The sequence below is a fragment of the Carcharhinus amblyrhynchos genome, chromosome 9 (genome assembly GCF_965287045.1).
Source record: "Carcharhinus amblyrhynchos chromosome 9, sCarAmb.v2.hapA, whole genome shotgun sequence".
Taxonomy (NCBI): Eukaryota; Metazoa; Chordata; class Chondrichthyes; order Carcharhiniformes; family Carcharhinidae; genus Carcharhinus; species Carcharhinus amblyrhynchos.
Genome location: NC_137332.1, coordinates 68,044,009 through 68,067,534, shown reverse-complemented (window position 1 = coordinate 68,067,534; position 23,526 = coordinate 68,044,009). Strand labels below are relative to the sequence as shown.

Sequence of the window (23,526 nt, the reverse complement as noted above, 5' to 3'; positions counted from 1 at the left end):
GTTAGAAAGAGAGAAGCACTGGGGGATGTGGAGAGGGAAGGATTGGGGGAGTGGGGATAGGGAAGCATTGAAGTGTTAGAGAAAGAGAAGTATTGAGGGCTGGGGATAGGGAAGCGTTGAGGGGGTGAGGAGATAGAAGCTGCGAGCTAGTAGAGGGAATTATAAAGCTGCATTGACTGCATTTTGACAATGGGACTCAAAGCCTCTCTCGCTGCTTTTGATTTAAGCAGACAGAACAAGCTCTGTTTATGGTGCTTTTCCTGTTGCGTTCACATTGCATGTACTCAGTTTTGCACCCTGCTTATTGAAGGGCAGGTGAGTGGGTGGGAAGCTCTCTTCAAGTACAAGGGTAATTCCTTTTTACCATCAATTATTCAGTGTTGCTTGTATGTGTGTAGTTCTTTCTGTATTACTCACCAACCACTAATCTTATGCTGAAGGCCACATTAATACTTTGTTCAGGGGGCCACTGTTTGAAATGCTGCAATACACAGTTCCTGAATTAATGGTGTAGATGTCTGTGTCTGCAGCACAGGTAGCTCTTTATTTCAGGAATACCACTGTCAACAAGCACCAAGTTAAAGTCCAACAGGTTTATTTGGAAGCACAAGCTTTCGGAGTTTCAGGCTCCTACTTCAGGTAAATGAGGAATTGTATTCACAATCAGGCATATACAGACACAAATTCAGTTTACAAGATAATGGTTGGAATGTGAGTCTTCACAGGTAATCAAGTCTTAAAGGTACAGACAATGTGAGTGGAGGGCCAAGCACAAGTTAAAGAGATGTGTATTACCTCCAGCCAGGACAGTAAGTGAGATGTTGCAAGCCCATGCAAGTCGTGGGAGTTACAGATCGTGTGACATGAACCCAAGATCCCGGTTGAGGCCAGTTGGAAGGTAATTGAAGTTGATGCTTTGGCTTTATCTTCACTTGTGCAGAACTTGGCTATCAGTTTCTGCTCAGTGATTCTGCGTTGTCGTGTGTTGTGAAGGCCACCTTGGAGAACACTTACCCAAAGATCAGAGGTTGAATGCCCGTGACCACTAAAGTGTTCACCAACTGAAAGGGAACACTCTTGCCTGGCGATTGTTGAGCAATGTTCATTCATCCGTTATCGGAGCATCTGCATGGTCTCCCCGATGTACCATGCCTAGGGCCATCCTTTCCTGCAGCGTATCAGACAACATTGGCCGAATCGTGAGTAGGTACCACACACCTGTGGATGGTGTTCTCATGTGAGATGATGGCATCTGTATCAATGATCTGGCACGTCTTGCAGAGATTGCTGTGGCAGGGTTGTGTGGAGTTGTGGTCACTGTTCTTCTGAAGGCTGGGTAGTTTGCTGCGGACAATGGTCTGTTTGAGGTTATGCGGTTGTTTGAAGGCAAGAAGTGGGGATATGAGGATGGCCTTGGCAAGATGTTTGTCTTCATCGATAACATGTTGAAGACTCCAGAGAAGATGTTGTAGCTTCTCTAATCTAGAGAAGTACTGGACGACAAAGGGTGCTCTGTCTGCCATATCCTGTGTTTGTCTTCTGATAGCGATCCTGTAAATTGAGTTTGAGTTTGTGTCTGTATATGCCTGTTTGTGAACATAACTCCTCACTCACCTGAAGAAGGAGCCTGAGACTCTGAAAACTTGTGCTGCCAGATAAACCTGTTGGATTTTAATCTAGCGTCGTGAGACTTCGTATTGTGCTTACCCCAGTCCAACATCAGCATTTCCACATTATAACAAGCACCAAGCCACAGGCATCACCATACTTTAGCCATCAAAGTAATTAAACTAATGGACCGTCACAGAGTATGTTGTCAGGGAGAGGCACAGTCCCAAAGTGAGAGGGTCCCAGATAGCAAGGCCCCAGTTTGTAATTAAACCTCATAAACTCCTTCACTTCCATGTCTGTGGAACAAGTCAGATCTGCAAACTCTGATCAGTTCTCAACTACAGTCTACGTTATAGGGCCCCAATTCCCATATTAAAAAGGGTATAACACCGGAAAGATAACAGTTGGAATGCAAGTCTTCACAGGTAATCAAGTCTTAAACGGTACAGACAATGCCGGTGGAGGGCTAAGCACAAGTTAAAGAGATGTGTATTACCTCCAGCCAGGACAATAAGTGAGATGTTGCAAGCCCATGCAAGTCATGGGAGTTCAGAACACGAAGAGGTAGGGCTTTTTAAACATGGCACCAGCTACATTGCCAATGATAATGGGACGGTAAGATTGTTGATCTGATTCTGAACCCATTATCACGCCGTTATTGTCAGGCAAGGCAGTGAAAATCAAGCCCACCGATGATTCCCAGTCGTACCGTCTTGTCTTCTTTTGCTAAAAAGCAAAAAGAATGAAGTACGTCCAAGTCCCACAACTTAGTTGGCCATGAACCCAGACAAGAGACAAATGATAGGTGGAATTCCAAACCTGCAAAGGATCACAAAGGCAAAGGAGTCAGCTGTAAATCCTTTCAAAACCATAGCATTGTGAAGAGATGTCAGACAGATACAACACTACTAGATTTACGCTAATTGCATCATCTCTGATTATTTTCCCTGATAATAGCATTTTAAAACTGAATTCAATTTTTGTCAAGTGAAGATAAAGCCAAAGTGTCAACTTCAATTATCTTCCAACTGCTGTGACCTGAATTAAAACAATTGTGCTTCCAATCCTTTTATTTTATTCATGCAAGGGAAGTGGGCTCCACTGGCTAGACCAGCATTTATTGCCTATCCCTAAATCTGCCTGAGATGGTGGTGGTGAGTGCTTTCTTGAATCGCTGCAGTCTGTGTGGTGTAGACACACCCACAGTGCAGTTAGGAGGTGAGGTCCACGATTTTGACCCAGCAGCGGTGAATTCTTGCAAAGCAACAAATGGCCAGCACCAATGCTGATGCCAAAACAGTCCGACTGGATTGTAATCTTCTACAGTTTGACATGACCTTTGATAAAAAAAAACAGCTTTAATAAACAGGGGCATCTATCCTAAAATCATCCCCATCAATGTGTGATGAAAAAATATTTGTGTCCAAGAACAGTGAGGAAATTTACTTCCATATGAATATATATCCAATTACATTACAGTCTTGGACCAAACATGGACAAAAAGCTGAATTCGAGATGCGAGGTGAAAGCAACTGTCCTTGACAACAAGGCAGCTTTTGACTGGATGTGGTATTTAGGAGGCCCAGCGAAACTGAGGTCAGTGGGAATCGGGGGAGGGGGGGGGCACTCTCCACCCTATGGAGTCATACCTAGCACGAAGAAAGATACTTGTTGGAGGACAATCATCTCGGCCAAGGACATTGTGGCAGACATTCCGCAGGACAGTATCCAATGTCCAATCAGCTTCACCAATTCCCTCCTTCGTAAGATCAGAAGTCAGGATGTTTGTTAATAATTGCACAGTTCTGTACCATTAATACTCCTTGGGTAAAGAATCAGTCCATGCCCACATGTAACAGTAAGACACCAGGTTAAAGTCCAATAGGTTTATTTGGAATCACGAGCTTTCAGAGTGCCGCTCCTTCATCAGGTGAGTCATGCAACACAAACTGCATAACATTCAGGCTCATGGGCTAGTGAGTGGTGAGTAACATTTGTGCTACACAAAACTATCACCTGGAAGGACAAGAGCAGCAGGCGCATGGGAACACCACCACCACCACCACCAGTAAGTCCCCTCCAAGTTACACATCACCCTGACCTGGAACTTTGTTTTCATTCCTTCAGTGTCACAGTGTCAATATCTTTAAGCTCCCTCCCTGTCAACAGTGTGTGAGTGAATACCTATGTCACAAAAATTGCAGCAGTTCAAGAACGCAGCTGGCCACCACCTTCTCAAGCGCAATTAGGATGGACAATAAGTGCTAGCTTTCATGCTGTCATTGCATACCAACAAAACCCAGAAGTAAAAGAAGGAATAATGGGATGTAATCTCCTAGCAACAAGGGAGAATTTTCCAGCAACCCACATTCAAAGGGGCTGATGAGATATGTGCTTTTCCCAATAACAAGATTAGCAGACATCTAGATAACATCAGATGTAAATATCCCTATAATGAGGAAGAAGTTTATCTCGACAACTGAGTGATCAGGGGACGCATACAGATGCTAACTTTTAGACTGTCAAGATTGTAGGAGAGACAGGCAGCCCAATAAATGATGAGCAGAAGAGAGAGCCATGGGTATGACTGTCAACTCCTGCAGAAGCAAAGGTCAGTTTAACATGTGACTGGAAGGTCAGCAGTTTAACATCTCACAGAAAGGCCAAGGTAACAGCTAACAGCAGAGGTCCTTTTCAAAGTCTTACAGTTAAATTAACCTTCAGAAACCTTCATACAGGCAGTTTACCTATCTTTGCTGACCCAGGCAAAGATGTTTCCCAGACTGGATCATCCTCCTGGTATTGTGTGGTAATGATAAACTGCATTTAACTTATAGATGTATTTAAGGTCAATGTTGTTTGGGGGATGCGGAAGTCTTACTGAGTTCAGGTATTGGGGTTATAGTTTGAAACAAGGGGGTTATTTCTAGATAAAACTGTGTGCATGTGTATTACTCTGGTGTTTATGTGTCTCATAGTGCTGAAGCCCTGTTCGTGTGTATTTGTTTTATTGACACCTGAGTATTCAATCTCATCTCATTTCTACCCTCACACTCATGCTTCTTTCCCTTTACTATATGCTAAGTTAGGAATCTGTCCCGTTCTTTGTTGAATTTGGTCAGTATTCTTTGCATTCATTTGGTAGCCTATTCTAACAGCTGTCAATGTGAATGTGAAGAAATTACAGTTCCAAACTGCTACTTCCTCACAGCCTCACCAAGCTCTGTAAAGACAAAATTATGCAAAGTCTTCCACTTTTACAAAGGATTAGTTCTTCGGAGTTATTTGCTAATGAGTACCATTGTGTTTTATTTCTCTTTTAATTTCTGCTATGTACTGTGATTATGAATCATAGAATCCCTACCATGCAGAAGGAGGACATTTGGTCCATCGAGCCTGCACCAACCCAGGCCCTTTCTCTTAACTCCACGTATTTACCCTGCTAATCTCCCTGACTCTAAGGGGCAATTTATCATGGCCCATCAACATAACCTGCACATCTTTGGAGTATGGGAAGAAACTGGAGCACCGGAGGAAACACACGCAGACACAGGGAGAACATGCAACCTCCACACAGACAGTCATCTGTGGCCGGATTTGAACCCAGGTCCTTGGCACTGAGGTAGCAGTGCTAATCACTAGGCCATTGTGCCTCAACATTTAATGAATTAACATCCACAAACTTTTTCTTGGCTCATTTTGTTGAACAGTATATCCTGTCTTTTGTCACTTTGTCTGATATTGAGTATTAAAATATGCTACTCCACAATTCTCAAAACAAAATACTATCTTCCCACTTGTGAAAACCTGTGAGTGCCTGAAACAGCAAAGTCCTGCCTTTCATGACTTCCTTGTTTGCATTTACCCAGGTTTTATACTTTGTACACTGCATCATCCATTGTGTGAGCAATGTTCATTTTATCCTAGTTTTCTTCTCCATATCCCCTGTATCCATGGGAGACAGCAACGATAACTCAGCAGAGACTGGATCTGGAAAGAAGAGATTAACCAGGAAATGTCCCAATCTGGCAGAGACAACCACTCTGTTCATTTAGAAATTTTCACTGATGTATTGCTCAAAGGCTCCCCTGTCTGTCAGATACAGGTACTGCACCACAATTTGGAGGCGAGCAACTGATCAAACCAATGCTGACGTGGAATGGCTGGGAAGTATCGGATTGAACTCCGTGGAAAAACAGGTTAATCATTCATGATTTGCTGGAACATAACCTCGGTGAATGGCGTAACTCTACTGCATGAGAAACAGCAACAGAAGTAGGCCATTTGGTCCCTCGAGCCTGCGCCACCATTCAATAAGATCATGAATGATCTGACTGTGGCCTTAACTCCACTTCCCTGTCTGCTCCCTCCCCAATAATCCTTGAGTCCTTTATTCTCTTTATCCTAGTTAAACTCTTAGAAAAGAGATGACCACTCATCTCTGCTTAAATCGGCGACTCCTTACTCTGAGTTTACGCCCTCTGGATTCACCCACAAGAGGAAACAAGCTCTCGACATATGGCCTAATAATCTTTAAAGGGGCTACTGCAGACTGCAACTCACAAGGTAAGTGTTTAAAGTATAAAATGGCCATTTCTGTCATCACCATCACACCACCACTGAACACACCTTTCCCTTCGCCTCTCCTTTCAGCACTTCTCAAAAACTCCCACACATGTGCTCCTTCCCACTGCATCTTTCCATGAAAGCCCAGGGAGAGTCACACATGCCCTTCCTGTTGTCCAGGACCCCAACACTCCTTCCAGGTGAAGCGGCGATTTACTTGTACCTATTTCAATTTTGTAAACTTAATTTGCCACTCACAATGTAACCTCCTCTACAACAAGGGAAAACAAATGTAGATTCACGTCCTGCTTTGTAGAAAACCTCTGATCAGTCCATAAGTATCTTTAAAAAAAGCCTAACCCGATGTAACTGCTCAGCTGGATGATCCGTTATTAGGTGAGACCCAAGCCCAATCCATTTAGACACAGTGGTCAAATACCCCTTCCTACTCAGCCAAATTTAAAACGATGGCTGAGTTTCTATTGAGTGCACATTGAACTCTGGTGACACACTGACACCAGTGATACCTTCATTCTACATTCTGCAACTCCAGTATTACTGTGGCATTTCCCTTCCTTACAATTACATTCACTAACCAGACTTCACTTGAAACTGCAGGCTTATGAGAATAATTGCTGAGGGTGGTAAACATAATAGAACAAAGACCGTGCACTGAATCAGTAGTATGAGTGTGCATGACCATGAATTTAAGTTTCTTAACACAATCTATGGCCTTTATGCTTCATTCAACAAAAGAAAAAATGGCTTTTAGAAATACAGAACTTCACTGTTTGCAACTTGCCACCCCCAAGCCAAGCTTTTCAGAACTTCTGGGCCAACCAAATTCAGGGTTGGATTTACAGCAGAATTCATTGCATGATATGTCGCCCTCTGGAGGTTCCAACTCAAAACTTCCCCTTGGTTTAATGGATGTTTGGCGAATTGATGTTAAATATCTGTAGAAGACACCTTCAGATGAATTAATACTAGCATAATCTGTAAATTTCACCAAGTGTGAAATAACTCAAGCTAAATGAGTGAAGGGAACCATGGCTCCCGGTGTCTGATGGGCAAGCATCTACTACCCCGCCATTTTGATCAAGAGTTTTGCCAGAGGCACGTTAGTGAGTTAAAACCGTTTGAAGATGTCATTTATTAGGCTGTGTTCCTGCCTGGAATTAAAATTGAACCCCAATGTTTCAAAGTACATTAAACTCCTGACTCAAAGCTTTTTTCCTAATATTTCAATATTTCTGATCGGTTCCATACCTGCCATGTGAATTTGAATAAATTGTCCACTCATAACAAATTATTTATACCTCAAAAAATGTTAGATCTGCCATTTGCAGGTATGAAGTGGCTTGCTCTTATTACATGAATACTTCACGAAGAGGGTCAGAAAGGATGTTAAGATGGATTCAAGCAAGTGACATTTTAAGAACATTTATGATAAGCCCCCATGAGGTCCATGGGGAATCACTAATTGACCTCCCTGTGGGCATGTTGAGTAAGATGTGCCCTGGGAACAGACAGTAGCTTGCCCAGTGGCACTCATTACCTGAGATCATTATAAGGCAGTCCCAGGACTGGACTTGCTGAACTGTAGTCCCTAGCAGGGAGTAGTCCATACACATCAGAGTAGTAGTTTTACTTTGCATTCTGTAATAAACTTATGTTCCTTTCCAATCAGGTTTCGTCTGATTATAACATTCATCTGATTTTTTTAACATTTTAAGATTGATCACATTTTCATTGTTTTAATATAAATCAGTTTTTCAACAAGATATACCTAATCTCTTTTCTGATGCAAGTCCCTTTTTCCAGAAATCAGATAAATCTTGTTAAAAGGTCAACATGAAACTGTTTAAAGGTTTGATAAAATCTTGTCAGAAAGTAAAACCCATGACCTTTTAAGCATGATTTATTGTACTACTTAAATGTTTCAATAAATATCACGTTTTAAAGTGATTTCCTCAAAATGTGACTGAAAATTGTTCTGATCAAATTTATTGCACTTTTTAAATGTTTAAATTTTTATTATGAAGTGAATGATTCCTCTATTCCAATACCTTTTTACTGACACAGCTTATACAGTTTTTAAGGTGCAGTTATTGCCTTCCATACCCGCAGCTGACTGACCATTTTCACCCACACTGCACACGGTAGAGACTCAGAAAAGAATCCTTTCAAACCGAAATTGTAGCCATGGGGATCACGCCAGGTGGGTGCTTAGTTTGATCTGAGTCCATTGATTCAGTTTCCTGCTTTACTACTTGATGACAGGGCTATATTCACCAAATGGAAGCAGTAGGAAAAGCTACAAACCTTCAGAAGGATATCGGAATCCATCTGTCATTATCTTAAACGAGAGGTGCCTTTTGCCTCTGTGTCTTTTGTTTCTCCCTGTAACTGGGTAGAAATTACAAGAAATAAATCATGATTAATTCAAGTACTGTTGTAATTTCTAACAGTCTACTGTTGTAATGTTCTCAAACGTTTACCTGGCCACATCCAACGATATGGGGTTCTCGATTTTTTAAAACTCCTTTCCTCGTAAGAAAGGGGCAGCAATATCTCTATTTACTTTCACCTCATTTTTTTTTCAAATACAATGTGATGACCACAACCTCATCAGCTTTTAGCAATGATTTCCAAATCTTTCTGTGCAGAGGATCCCAATTGCAAATAAGGTTCCCAAATCTTGCTGTGACAGTATATCTCATGACATATGCTGTTAGCTGGATTTGGAGGATTTCCTCCAATGGCAATTACAAACTGGTTTCTCAACTTTCAACCCTAACACAGAAACTTATGGTTGTATAACATAGGGTTTAAGTTTCTCTCACCCCCTCATGGTTGTATAACATAGGGTTTGAGGGGGTGAGAGAGTGTGAAAAAGTACAGAGAAACAACCAGGCTTCCAACTTTAACCACAGGCACAGAATTACCAGTGCTGAAACCCAGAGGGAGAAAGTATAGGTACAAAACCAAAAGAGGGAAGGCACAATTAACTAAAGATCTTGACAACTGAGATCATACATGATTGAGACAGAGCAGGTACCATAAACATCTTAATATCCTTGGAAGGAAAGACAATAGAAACTTGGGCTTACTACTCAGATCCTGAAGAAAAATAAGACACAGAAAGGATAGTAGCCTTGACCTCAGAAAGTGATCAGAACAAGATCAGGGAAATTGGCCAAGACTCTAACCCTGTAAAATCTGAGACTCTGTAGGGGAATGTTGGAGGATGTAAATCTGATCGGGATAAAAATTGGGGGCACGGTGGGGGAAGATGCAGAGTACATCAGGAGCACATTACTAATAAGATAGAGTAAAAATATTTAATTGGTAAAGGACCAGTTTCAGTGGGGCGACAATGGATTTGGTCTGGTATACTGGAATTGAAGATTGACATGCAAATCTGTAAGAGAGCAAACAGCTATTTTTAAACAGTGGATGGTTCAAGTCGAGTCAAGGTAGATTCTCACAAGATGCAAAGATAGGGCAAGCAAATCCAGAGCTCCCTGAATAACAAATGAGATTGGAGTTAGACGAAGCAGGAAAAAGGGTGCATATGACAAATGAATAAGAATTTAATGGAATAGAGAAAATTTAGGGGCAAATGGAAAAGGAAACAAAAGGGGCAGGGAAGAACTGTCTAGAGACTAACTAACAGAAAAAGGAATCCAAAAGTTTTCTATAGACATATAAATAATAAAATGGTAGTAAGGGGTGACCTGAGATCAATTAGGGACCAAAAGGAGGATCTGATCTGGAGGTATAGGTCATGGTCGAGGTAAATATATATGAGTACTTTGAACTTGTCTTTACCAAGGAAGAAGATGTTTCCAAAAGCATAGTGAAGGGGAAGGGAGTTGAGATACTGGACAAACTAAAAATGGGAAAGGAGGTACTAGAAATGCTGGCTATGCTTAAAATTGATAAGTTGCCAGGATTAGATCATCATCATAGAATCCTACAGAGCAGAAGAAGGCCGTTTGGCCCATCATTTCTGCACCAATCACAATCCCAGCCAGGACCTATCACCACAACCCATGCATTTACCCTGACACTAAGTGGTAATTTAGCATGGCCAATCCACCTAACCTGCACATCTTTGCAGTGTGGAAGGAAACCAGAGCACCTGGAGGAAACCCACACAGACACAGGGAGAATGTGCAAATTCCACACAAGACAGTGACCCAAGCTGGGAATTGAACCTGAATCCCTCACACTGCGAGGCGACAGCGCTAACTTGATTGAAATTTTGGTGAAGCAACAGAAAGAGCTGATTAAGTAACATGGTTTTTTTGTGGCATATCTGGATTTCTATAAGGTATTTAATAAAGTGCCACATAATACACTTGCCAGAAAACTTGAACCTATAAGATAAATGGAACAGTGACAGTCTGGATGGGAAGTTGACTGAGTGGCAGAAAATAGTGGCAAACTGTTGTTTTTCTGACTGCATGAAGATATACACTAGTGTTCCCCAGGGCACGCTACAGTTGATTGCTCTTCTTGATCTAGGTTAATGACCTAGACTTGGTCATTATTAGTCTCCGAGGTGCCTTGACTGTAGAGCACAATTTCAACATTTGCAAATGACACAAATCTAAGTGAATGGTAAGGAAGGGAGTGTGACTTCAAAAAGACATAGACATAGGCTGCTGGAATGGGCAGACACATGACAGACTAAATTTAATGCAGAGCAGTATGAAGTGTTGCGCTTTTGGTGAGAAGAAAGAGGAGAGGCAACAAAAAATAAGGGGCACAGTTCAAAAGGGGAATATATGCACAACATACTGAAGGCGACAGGACAGGTTGAGAAAGGGGTTAGAAAAGTATACAAGATTCAGGACTTTATAAATATGATGCATAAAGTACAAAAGCAAGGAACTAATGATAAACATTATGAAACACTGGTTCAGCTTTAACTGGAGTACTGTATCCAATTCTGGACACCATATCCTAAGGAAGGATGAGAGGCTGCATCAGCTGCCTCCACTGAAAGGGAATTTTGGAAGGTAAGAAGTGCAGATTGGATGGGGACCATAGGTGATTCTTGCTGGCGAGACTTCTCACGGACAAGGGTGGAAACATCCGGGAAGCTGTGCCAGACATACTAATATCATGGTAATGATTACATTAATATTTAAATCAGCTTTGTGCCATTTTTGGGCACAAAACCAACCTTGCCAACAAAACAGGGCTGGGACACCGGTTCCTGCCCAGTGCGTAAACCTCGTACGCTATCTTCTTGGCCCTTTGTGCCAATTGACCAGCGCAGTAGCCGGAAAGATCATGTCTAACATATCAAGTTTGAAAAAAATTTAGTACAATCTGAATTTTACTGAAAATGAACCCCATATAAACTAAAATTCTGTTTAAACTCAACATGTCTTGGAAAAATACAAAATAAATATCCTTCTAGAAATCAAAAGAAGCAACTGAATGTGGATGAGTAATGTACAATGTAACAGATCAGAGTTGCTACGTGCACGGCTGCACTTCACTGTGGATAGCATCTACATTTATGTCGGCAGTAATTGGTCTCCTTCTCCATCAACAAGGAACAGATCTTTGTGCTACACATGTGCTGCTGAATGTTAAAACACATTATCATCTAAAAAAGACATTACATTTGGGGAGGGAGAGTGACTCACATTGATGGCACGTGCTCCTTCAATGCAAGCGAGCATTTTGACATTGTGAAAAGCAATTAGAAAAGGTTCAGGGTCAGTTACATACTTTGAATGATCAGTGTCTACTTTTCCATCAAAGTACCTACCGATGACAACTCTATGAATACTAGAATCCACATATTTACCTATGTGGCTTAAAAATCTACTTTATGTGGCTTTTGCTACCAAATAAACCCATGGGAGTGGCTTTTGCTACCAAATAAACCTGTTGGACTTTAACCTGGTGTTGTGAGACTTCTTACTGTGTTTACCCCAGTCCAGCACCAGCATCTCCTCATTAAAAATCTACCACAGAGGTCAATGAACAGATAAAGCAAAGTACTTAACAGTGTTTTAGGTAAAAGACGCCTCTGAGACTGTTAGTGAGTCAAAATACGGTAGGTTTTATTTCAAAATCTTTTGGGAGAAACCTGGCCCCTAATAGTGGCTTACCAGGCTTCTCATCGAACACAAATACAAGTGGGTATTTATATATCATGATTCTCAGCACCGGTCACGACGTAAGCACTGGTATCAATTAGGACTCGACGTTTCCGCTTCCAGCCAGGATGCGGCCCCCGGCTTCAACCAGGACTCGTAGCCTGTCTGGCAGCTTCAATCATGATGCAGGCATCGGTACCGCCACGATTCACAGCCTCTCTGGTGGCTTCAGCAGCTTTTCCACTGAAGTTACTTGGGCAGTTGTGGCTGTCCCAGCACGACTCCCCCTGTCAAAAAGCCGGTACCGTAATCTACCAGCAGCAGCTATTTAGCAACACAGAAAAATTACAGCACAAATAGGCCCTTTGGCCCTCAAGCTGCGCCAGTGATATCCATACCTACTAGGATTACCTATAACCCTCAATTCTATTAAATTCCATGTACTTATCCAGAAGTCTCTTAAAAGACCCTATCAAATTTGCCTCCACCACCACCGATGGCAGCCGATTCCACTCATCCACCACTCTAAGTGAAGAAGTTACCCGATATCTCCTTTGTACCTACTCCCCAGCACCTTAAACCTGTGTCCTCTCATAATTAACGATGTTTAGTTAGCACAAACAAGTAAGGCTTGCAATGTCTGCAAAATAACATTCACATTTGACTATCTGTCTTTATGGAAATGGAAAGTTAAAGAATGAAAGACATGAACAAGTAAGGAAAACATGAATAAATAATTTATATTGATACCAGGAGCAGTATAAGCTTGAGGAGATCAGCCATTAGGATGGGTAATGTTTGTAATATATGCTAGGTACAAAATGCATTAAATTTATTAACCCTTTCCCTTCTTCATTGGGTTACAGGATCCATCAGAAAGCAAAAGAAGAAATAGGTTAGACACTGATTAATAGTTTCAGCAGTTCTATTCAGTACTGACACTATAGTTCAGTGGCTTAGGTATTCTTGGCTTTCAGAGGGAAATAAACAGTTAGGAATCAAGAATTAACTCTTAGCCAATATCAATAGTGAGGAGAACTTTTGCCTTAAGTACCTGGGAAAGTACAATGATTTACAGACAATGTGCTCTCCTGGATTTTCTGAAGAGAGAATGTTAGAAACTTAAGAGATCTCTGTGGGTACGGCATTGTTGCCCATTTCTCTAAGTCACTGAGTAAGTCTTATGTTATGAGTTGGCCCCTACTGAGGGTATAATGCAGTGGTGTAACTAGACGATACGAGTGAAATTGCAATTAAATATTTTTTCCTCACATAAAAGCCTCTCCTGGAACTTGTTTTGAACTTTGCATTCTGAATTACTACTAGCTGGCTGTGTTGTAGATTGACTTGGTTAAAAACACCACAGAGAATGCCTGGACATCAAAGGGAAATTTCCAGGAGAATTTGTTTCAAGTTAGCTACTAGTCATACAGCTTTATAAATGATCCAAATTTATGATACATGCATTGCACTTGGGGAATAGAGACCAGGAGCTGGATTTTCAATCCAGGGTCAGGAACCAAGATCATTCGCACTTTCTGACCGTACATCAGCATTGGTGACATGATAGAATTTTTAAAGGAAAAGACACTAAATGCATTGGAGGCACTTGGTGGTTGGGCTCAACCTCCAGCAAAGGAAGTGACTCAGTAGTATTGCCACTGGACTAGTAATCAAGACACCCCCAGGGCCGAATCCCACCACAGCACATGATGGAATTTGAATCCAATAAAAAATCTGGAATTAAAAGTCTAATGATGACCACAAAACCATTGTCAATTGTTGTAAAAAACAATTGGGTTCATTAATGTCCTTTACGGAATATCGGCCATTCCTATCTGATCTGGCTTACATATGACTCTAGACCTACAGCAATGTGATTGACTCTGAAATGGCCAAATTGTGCAGTTCATGGGCAATTAGGGATAGGTAATAATTGTGGCTGCTTGTTAGTGACACCCACATTGCATGAAATAATAAAAAAAGGACTTAATGATGGAAGGCAATTTTCAGAAGGCAATCAGCAGCCATTACTGGCTTGTTGTTGCCTTAGATAATGCAGCAGCAGACTGGGAAGAGGGTCAACACAGCCTGGGAAGGCATCTCCATTGGTGTCATGTTTCTCCAATGAAATGTATAGTGTAGGTGAAGAGAGCACATAATCATCGCAAGACATCTCTGATCAATGGTGGTGTGCTACAGCTCCACACACATAATCCTGTTGAGGAGGAGATGGCACGGATACCTTTGTGTCAACAAGACAAAATGACAGGTCATCCAGAGAAGGGTCATTTGATAGTTCAAACTGAAGGAGAAGGAGGTCACTGCGGTACAATGTGTGCTATGCCCTATGCCCATACAACTACTCTTATCTACTGTTTCGACTCTGCTGAGACACTACTGAGTAGACCAAATTCTCATGCCAACCAGCCTCCTGTGTTCCTCACAGACTAGATATAGCCTTTCCTGCTTGGAGCCCCTTTAAAGGGGCATGCGGGCTCCGACTTGGATGGCCTACCACCTTCAATGAAATGACATCTTCTGCACATGGTGGAATTGGTCAAATATCCTGAACCCCATCACCACCAACCCAAAAGTCCCAGAAAATGAAGCCCCGAGTCAATAAAGACACGAGTAACATACAGATGCAAATCAGGTGGTTTGACAAAATGGCCGGAACTCTAATACCTGGCCTGCCATGGGTGAGAGTCCAACAATGGAAATCCCCATTGACCTCGGGCAGGAACCTCCACCCAGCTAGCCATCATAGGACCAGAATGTATGGATACAATAGTTATTTCCAACATCTAAAGTGCAGACATGTGGAACACTTTGGAAAAAGGCTTCCTATTTGCCCATTTTACAATTCGTGTTCTTCCCACAGAGACTCTCCACCTAGATGTGTCAGAGTTAAGGTTAATGGAAGTTGCACACATTGATATTGTTGGTCTTTAGTTAGTTAGTTGTACAGTTAACTGAAAAGACTTTCTGCTGCTTGTTCTTTCAGCAGGACATTACTTGATGTGATTTTAGCTTTCATGCATTATCTGTAGTTAAGTAGGAACAAACTCATCCCCCAGTTGACAAATTTAACTATTCTGGTTCCACTGATGACCAAGGCTGCTTGATCCATCCTCAACTGTACAGGCTTTGCTCAGGTAATGGGTTACTGAGTCTACCACGTGAATTGACATGAGTCTTGGCTGCCATTGGCATCTTGAGCTATCAGGGAAAACTGGTTCAATCCCTCTGGGAGAACCATTCACCAAATTTCCTGAACAATCCCCTATCCCTCCCAGATGAAGAAATTACCAAGATTCAACTTCTGTGGCTTTCACTTTAACACAAATCTGAATCAATATAAATTAAACTTGAATTAACAGGCAAATTACACTTCAAATAAAAAGGCAAATTTCACTTTAAAATCAGTCGAGAGCTTCACGCTTTTAGCTATCCAGATCACCAACAACCTGTCCTGGTCTGCCCATGTCGACACTATAGTTAAGAAAGACCACCAACACCTCTACTTTCTCAGAAGACTGAGAAAATTTGGCATGTCTGCTACAACACTCAACAACTTTTACAGATGCACCATAGAAAGCATTCTTTCTGGTTGTATCACACCTTGGTATGGCTCCTGCTCTGCCTAAGACTGCAAGGAACTACAAAAGGTCATGAATGTAGCCCAATCCATCACACAAACCAGCCTCCCATCCACTGACTCTGTCTACACTTCCCGCTGCCTCTGCAAAGCAGTCAGCACAATTAAGGATCCCACGCACCTTGGACATTCTCTCTTCCACCTTCTTCCTTTGGGGAAAAAAATACAAAAGTCTGAGATCACGTACCAACTGACTCAAGACGGCTTCTTCCCTGCCGCCGTCAGACTTTTGAATGGACTTACCTTGCATTAAGTTGATCTTTCTCTACACCCTAGCTATGACTGTAACACTACATTCTGCACTCTCTTGTTTCCTTCTCTATTAATGGTATGTTTAGGCTTGTACTCGTTAGAGTTTAGAAGAATGAGGGGAGATCTCATTGAGACGTATAAGATGATGAATGGGATAGATAGGATAGAGGTGGAGAGACTCTTCCCGCTCAGAAAGGATAATAGGACTAGGGGGCACAGCCTCAAGATAAAGGGGGGGCGGTTTAGAACGGAGTTGAGGAGGAACTTCTTCACTCAAAGGGTGGTGAATCTTTGGAATTCTCCGCCCGTTGAAGTGGTGGAGGCTACCTCGCTAAATATTTTTAAGACGCGGGTTGATGGGTTTTTGATAAGCGAGGGGATTAAGGGTTATGGGGAGAGGGCAGGAATGTGGAACTGAGCCACGACACATCAGCCATGATCTTATTGAATGGCGGGGCAGGCTCGAAGGGCTAGATGGCCTACTCCTGCTCCTATTTCTTATGTTCTTATAACTCGCAAAAAACAATACTTTTCACTATATGTTAATACATGCGACAATAATAAATCAAGAAATTTCACACAACCACATGTATCCCATCGAAATGTGTTACTGCAGAGCTACAGCATTCTACAATATGATGTTCTTTACACAAGCAAGGTAGATCAGGTATCCTATCCAACAACAGTTTTCACCTTTAAGTTTCACATGTACTGTTATTATTAGCAAGCCACATTTCTATGAACTCGCTCTCTTAGGTCATGCGAGTCCTGATGGTGTAGCTTTCCAGAGTTCCTTTTCAAACAAACAACCAATAATACTCTAATTCACAGTTTTGTCACTTCTAGGAAAATACCCCGCAGCATTTCTGAATATTTTGCAAGGCTTTCTCAGTTTTAGATCTTTTTAGCCAGCTTATATACCTCCAAGGGCTCCAGTTTCCATTTCTGAAAAACAGGTAAAATAACCTCTTCATGATTTGCTTCTTCTCCTCACAAGAATTTTGTGTTTCTCTTTTCATCTGTCTGTTTTCCCTTCATCTTTGCACTGATCACCTTCACCCTCCAGCTCCTCTACCCATAGCTCTCCTTTGTGTCTGTCGGCGACATGGTTTGTTTCTTAAGTTCCTTTCTATTAGCACTGATTCCATGTCAAGCCTCGTCAGGTCACATTAACTGGTATTTCTTCTTATCCAAAAATATTACAATCAAATTTCCTTTAGAATTGAAAATTATAAAGGATATTTTCAAACATTTTTGAAAAGAAATAGATTCCACAAACCTTTTAAAGAAATTGTAAATTTTCCTTATTATATTGCTACTACTTTGCTGAGAAAGGTCATTGGAATAACGGTATCTCATTGACACAAGTTATTAACTATAGGCAAATTGACCACCAAGTTCAGAGAATAAGGGTGTGTTCTCCAAAATCTGTTGTTTGATTCATGCCATCCCGTTGTTTGCTTTGTACAAACAGTATCTCACCTTTAGGCTTGTTTTTTTTATATGTTGCTGGATTTTCACCTCATTTGCCTATTAAACTCATCACAGAAAATGTAAGTCTTAGAAATTAAGAATGCAGGTAGCCTTTTAGCAATGTGATAATTGTTACCAACTGCAATAAAACCCTCTGGTTCAGAAAACGAACAATTGAAACCATGGAATCTCATTCCTTCAGGTAGTAAATTATTGTTGGAAACTTTAAAAAATCTGTCATTTAAAATTAATTTTTAAAAAATTATTCTTTGTCTTTTCATTTTCCGTCTTAACCTAGCCTTTCTTTCTTTCTTTTCTTCCTCCCTCTTTACTAAATATGACACAAATTCACCCTTTTCCCTTCTCCGCTAATCTCCTGTTTATTTCTTACTCCTTAAATCTCTTAGTGAAGGACATACATTGTTGTGCCATTCACTAAGGTAAGAGATGTCCAATCAGCCTCGGCACACTGTTATCAACTCGCACTTTTATGATATGGAGCAATAAAGATTCTACGCTGAAGAGTACAGGAAGAGATCTAACAGTATGGGTCACGAGATGTCCCACTCCAGCAGATTCTAGTCTGTGTAGTTTTCAGACTGAACAATAGGAATTGTAGCATTGCAATTACAAAAAGAAACAAAGATTAGTAGGTATTTGGAAATAAAGGACTGGAAGAAAGAAGTTTGCAGTCGCATTGTAGGATCAGATTATGTGTGTAACTGCTTTGAAATGCTTGTTGTTCCTGCTCTCCTCCTACCTGACTCACAACCATTCATATTTCCTACTTCTGAAAGGAATGAGGGCAAAGGTGCGGTAGATGGATCGGACAGGGATGAGTGCCCTGTTAACCACATTTGTGGGGACGGGGGACCCTCGGTTTTAGAAGTTTTGTTTTCAACAATGGCATCATCTGAACTGATACAGCGGAAGTGGAGAACTGGAAGAATGGGATGGAGTCTCTTACAGCAAGCAGGGCGTGAGGAGTTGTAGTCAAGATGGCTGTGGAAGTTAGTGGGTTTGTAATGAATATTGGTGGCCAGTCTATCGAAAGAAGTGGATAAAAAAAGTGGTCACGGAAGGGAAGTGACAGAACGGACCGTGTGAAGATTTGGATGGGGTGGGGGGGGCGTGGGGGTGCACTTATCCCGTGTTCCCTGCTGAAATACATAGGCATCAACAATGGTGCGAGCACAAAAATAGACCTAGCAGTAATTCCCTCCAATTGCAATTGTTGATACTCGCAACCTAGGCTCATATATGCAAAATGGCCACTGTGAAACTGTACCCAGCAAAAAGCTGATGTCTTCAGGAGAGAGAGAGAGAGAGAGAGACAGGAGAAAATTGCCAAGGGGAAAATAAATTGCTATTCTGTAAACTTTTTAATAATTATTTAATAAACATTTTGACAAAAGTATATAAAATATTGATAGCATCATAATCTTAATACAATATTTTAAAATTCTAATCACACATGTGACATTAGTGTGCTGTATATCCTGAACATGTTTACAGTTGCATAGTTACTAGTAGGCTCTGTGCCATTCTCAATACTTCCGCAGTAAACAATGCTGCCTCAATATTTTCGACTGCCTCTTGGAAGAAATCTGGCTCTTTGGTGAGCACCTGTTTGAAAAGCAGAAGTCAAATCAATATAGAATCATAGAATCCCGACAGCGCAGACGGAAGCCATCCTGCCCAAGAAGTCTGCACTGACAACAATCCCACTCAGGTCCGATCTGTATAACCCATACATTTACCTGCTAATCCCTCTAACCTACACATCCCAGGACACTAAGGGGCAATTTAGCTTGGCCAATCAACCTAACCCGCACACCTTTGGACTGTGGGAGGAAACCAGAGCACCCAGAGGAAACTCACGCACTCACAGGAAGAACATACAAACTCCACACAGACAGTGACCCAAGCCAGGAATCGAACCTAGGTCGCTGAAGTGGTGCTAACCACTGTGCTGCCATGCTATCCTCTTCTATGATTAATGGATGTATGGAACTACCTTACAAATCAGACCAAAGGCTTAACATTATGGCCGGGATTTTCCACTCTGGTAGGAACTGTCACAGGTGGGGATGAAAACTTTGACTAACCAGCCAAAAGTCCATTAACATCAGGAGGGACGGGGATTCCCAGTCCTGCCAGAAACTCTCGGCCTATGGATGGAATTTAAAGAAGGTGGTGGGGTTCCGACGCCACCACCAAAACTAGCGATGCCTCCATCAAACTGACTATCAAGACTCCCAACGCCATGAGGGACATTTAATTTCAGGACGCCAAAAGAAACGCAGAAATCTCACCTGTAAGAGCTGCCAGCCAAATCAGAGGCCAGGAGCTCTCCATTATCAGGAGAAATGACCAGTAGTACACTTGGGCCACCACCAGGGACTGTCCTTAGAACCCTAGAGAGCTGTAAGTGAGGTAGGATAAGGGTTGCCAGAAGGGAGAAAGGGTTGTAGAAAAGAGTTTGAATGGGGAATGAAGGAAAGGCCACGGGATGAAACTTGGCTAGCTTGTGGATCACTCACTCTGCTACTAATGCCTGTGAAGCAATATTAGATATGACACTAATTCACCCTTTTTCCTTCTCTGCTTATTCCGTGTTTAATTTCGTGCTCATTTTGCAATTCAAATCAAAGGCTGACCTCAGACCCACATCTTGTCAAATCCTATATCTAAATGTAGTATGAGGGCATAGTAATAAACTATTCCAATTGTCCTGTCTGAGGTAAATACATATTTGTTTACTGAAATCCATGCAATTATGCATTTATGACACCTTTTCATTTCCTCATTTGCTTTCAAACATTTTTATCTCGCATGTACTGTTCATTCTAACAGTTGCCATGGTAAGTTTGGTGCATGCATTAAAATTAGAGTCTGATGACAATAGTGCCAGCAGAGCTTTCAATAAAAAAGAAAAGATGGAAAGACATTATACTGCTGCAGGTTAAAATGAGCATGATTACAGTGAACCTGACTGAAATGAAACATAATAAATGCTTGTTAAAGATAAAGGGAGGGTGGGAGTTGCTACACACAGGGAGAGCACTGCAGGAGCCTCAGCCCTTGTCCTTGTCCCGCAGATATGAGATTTTTGCTCCTTGTATGGATGAGACAGGGACCGTAGGCACGATGAGCAAACTGACCACGGCGCCGTGGTTAAGGAAGCTGTTCAAGTGGCAGGAGAGAAAATAGATGTTGTTGTAGTTGGGGGATAGTATAGTCAGGAGAACAGACACTAATCTCTGTAGCCAGGATAGAGAGTCTCGAAGGCTGTTTTGCTAGCCAGGTGCCAGCTTTGGGGACATTTGCTTTGGGCTGGAAGGGGACTTGTGGTGACAAGAGGGAGGATTCATGGTCATGGTCCATGTTGATATCAATGACATAGGCAGAATGAAAAAGGAGGTTCTGTGTAGGCAGTTTGAGGAGTCAGGCACTAAATTATAAGAACAGAACTTTCAAGTTTATAATCTCTGGATTATTTACTTGAGCCACATGCAAAATGAGGAAGAGTATGTCAAATTGGAGAGATGAATGTGTTGCTCAAAGATTGGTGTGGGAGAATTGGGTATCAGTTTGTGGGACATTAGCATCAGTACTGGGCAAAGTGGGAGCTGTACCACTGGGATGACCTACACCTGAACCATGCCAGGATCAGTGCTCTTGAGGACCGTATAACTAGGGATGTAGAGTGGGATTTAAACTAAAGAGTGCGGGTGCGGTTTCAGTTGATTGGAAAATAGAGAAGTCAAACTTAAAGGGAGGAGAGCTGGTTAGTGATCAGTCTGAATGTTAGCTACAGGTAGGGACAGGTCATATGAATACTGTATTAGAGCAAGGACTCATACAAGAGGCCTAACTAGAAGTGGGGGGAGGGTTCCAGGAATGGAGAATTCAAAAATATCAGGGGTATATGAGGGAATGTTGGCACAGGATAGTGAGAGGACCTTGACTGTCATAGTGTGAAAGGCCGGGGCAAGAAACGGAAACAAAAATGCAGCACAGAGCAAATCCAGAATTGTAAACTACTGTAAGCAAGCTAAATATACTTTATCTGAATGCTCTGAACATTCGCAACAAGATAGATGAGTTGATAGCACAGATTGCAACATGCGAGTATGATGTATTCGCTATTACAGAAACATGGTTGTAGGCTGACCTGGATACTCAACATTCCAGACTGATACAGTTTTCCAAAGGAAAAGGCCAAAGGGGGAAGGAGGTACTGTACTGTTGTTAATAAAGGAAGGTTTCAAAGCAGTGCTGAGTTATGATATAAAGGCAATGGATAGTGAATTGGTTTGGGTGGGATTCTATAGACCTCCAAAATGTGACCTCTCAAGAAATCAGAGCATAAATGAGGAAATATCAAGGGTATGTTCAAAGGGAACTGTAATTATCATGGGAGATTTTAACCTGCATATCGATTGGACAAAACAAATTGACATGGGTAGCACAGATGAAGAATTTGTGGAGTGTATCAGGTACTGCTTTTTAGAGCAGTACACTGTGAAACCTGGCCGGGCATGGACTATTTTAGATTTGGTTTTGTGTAATGAAGACGGGTTAATAACGGACCTTTTGGTTAAGGACCCCATAGGGGGGTAGTGACCACAATATAATAGAATTCCAGATGCACTTTGAGGATGAATGTCTTAGGTCTTAACCAGAGTCTTCAACATAAATAGGGCAATTATAATGGTATGAGGGAAAGGTTGTTTAAGGTGAACTGAGTAAACAAGCTAAGATACAGGTCTGGAGATAAGAAGTGGCAGATATTCAAAAAGCTAATCCAATACCAAGCAGGAGTTTATCCCCATCAAAAAGAGGAATTCCATGAGAAAGAGGCAAAATCCATGGTTTACACAGGAGGCAAATGTTAAATTGAAAAGTAGGACACACAAAGTGGCAAGGGATAGTGGTAAACCAAAGAATTGAGAAGTTTTTAGGATCCAGCAACAAACGATTAAAAAACTCATTAGAAGGGGGAAAATGAATTTTGAGAGAAAAATCTTGCAAGCAGCATTAAAACAGTAAGATTTTCTGTGGATATTTAAATAGAAAGCGGGCAACTGCTGAACAAGGCAGGTGAATAGATAACAACAAACAAAGCAATGGCAGATATGTTAAATAATTTTTTTGCATCAGTACTCACCATGGAAGACACTGCAAATATCCCTAAATTATCAGAGGGGCTGATTTCAAATAACATGGTAGAACTTGTAATAATCCCAATCACAAGAGATAATATACTAGAGAAACTCAAGGGGTAAAGGCAGACAAGTCACCAGGACCCAATGAACTGCATGCTAGGGTTTTAATGGCTGCGGAGATAATGGACTCATTAGTTGAAATTTTTTGTAACTCGTTAAATTCCAGGAGGGTACCATAAAATTGGAAGACAGCTCATGTAATGCCCTTGTTTAAAAGGAGAGAAAGGCAGAAGGCTATAGTTTAACTTCTTTTATTGGCAAGATGCTGGCGTTAATAATCAAAGCGGAAATAGCTAATCATTTAAGAAAGCTGAATATAATCAAACATAGTCAACATGGCTTTTTGAAAGGTAAATAATTTATGACAAATCTGTTCAGATTTTTTGAGGATGTAACAGAGAGAACACATATAGGGGAACCTGTAGATGTCATGTATTTAGATTTCCAAAACGCTGCTGGCAAGGTTCTGCATAAGAGGCTAGTGCTTAAAGTAAAAGCTCATGGAATTGGAGGAACTTTGTAAGCAAGGATTGAAAACTGGTTGTCACATAGAAAACAGACTAGTGATGTTGTCAATGAGAAGTACTGTACTCAAACTGCACAT

The 23,526-nt window shown here is 41.5% G+C and overlaps 1 protein-coding gene across 6 annotated transcripts in view; it reads right to left on the bottom strand.

Annotated features, from left to right (window-relative positions):
* Positions 1–19,104: 19,104 nt before the first annotated feature.
* LOC145347907 (eIF-2-alpha kinase GCN2-like) overlaps positions 19,105–23,526 on the bottom strand; it is a 67,196-nt gene continuing 62,774 nt past the window's right edge. For all 6 annotated transcript variants that reach the window (XM_080195872.1, XM_080195877.1, XM_080195874.1 and 3 more), the window contains one exon: positions 19,105–19,317. In XM_080195872.1, coding sequence (XP_080051998.1) covers positions 19,239–19,317 — 79 coding nt within the window. In that variant the 3' untranslated portion in view covers positions 19,105–19,238. The remainder of the gene's footprint in view (positions 19,318–23,526) is intronic.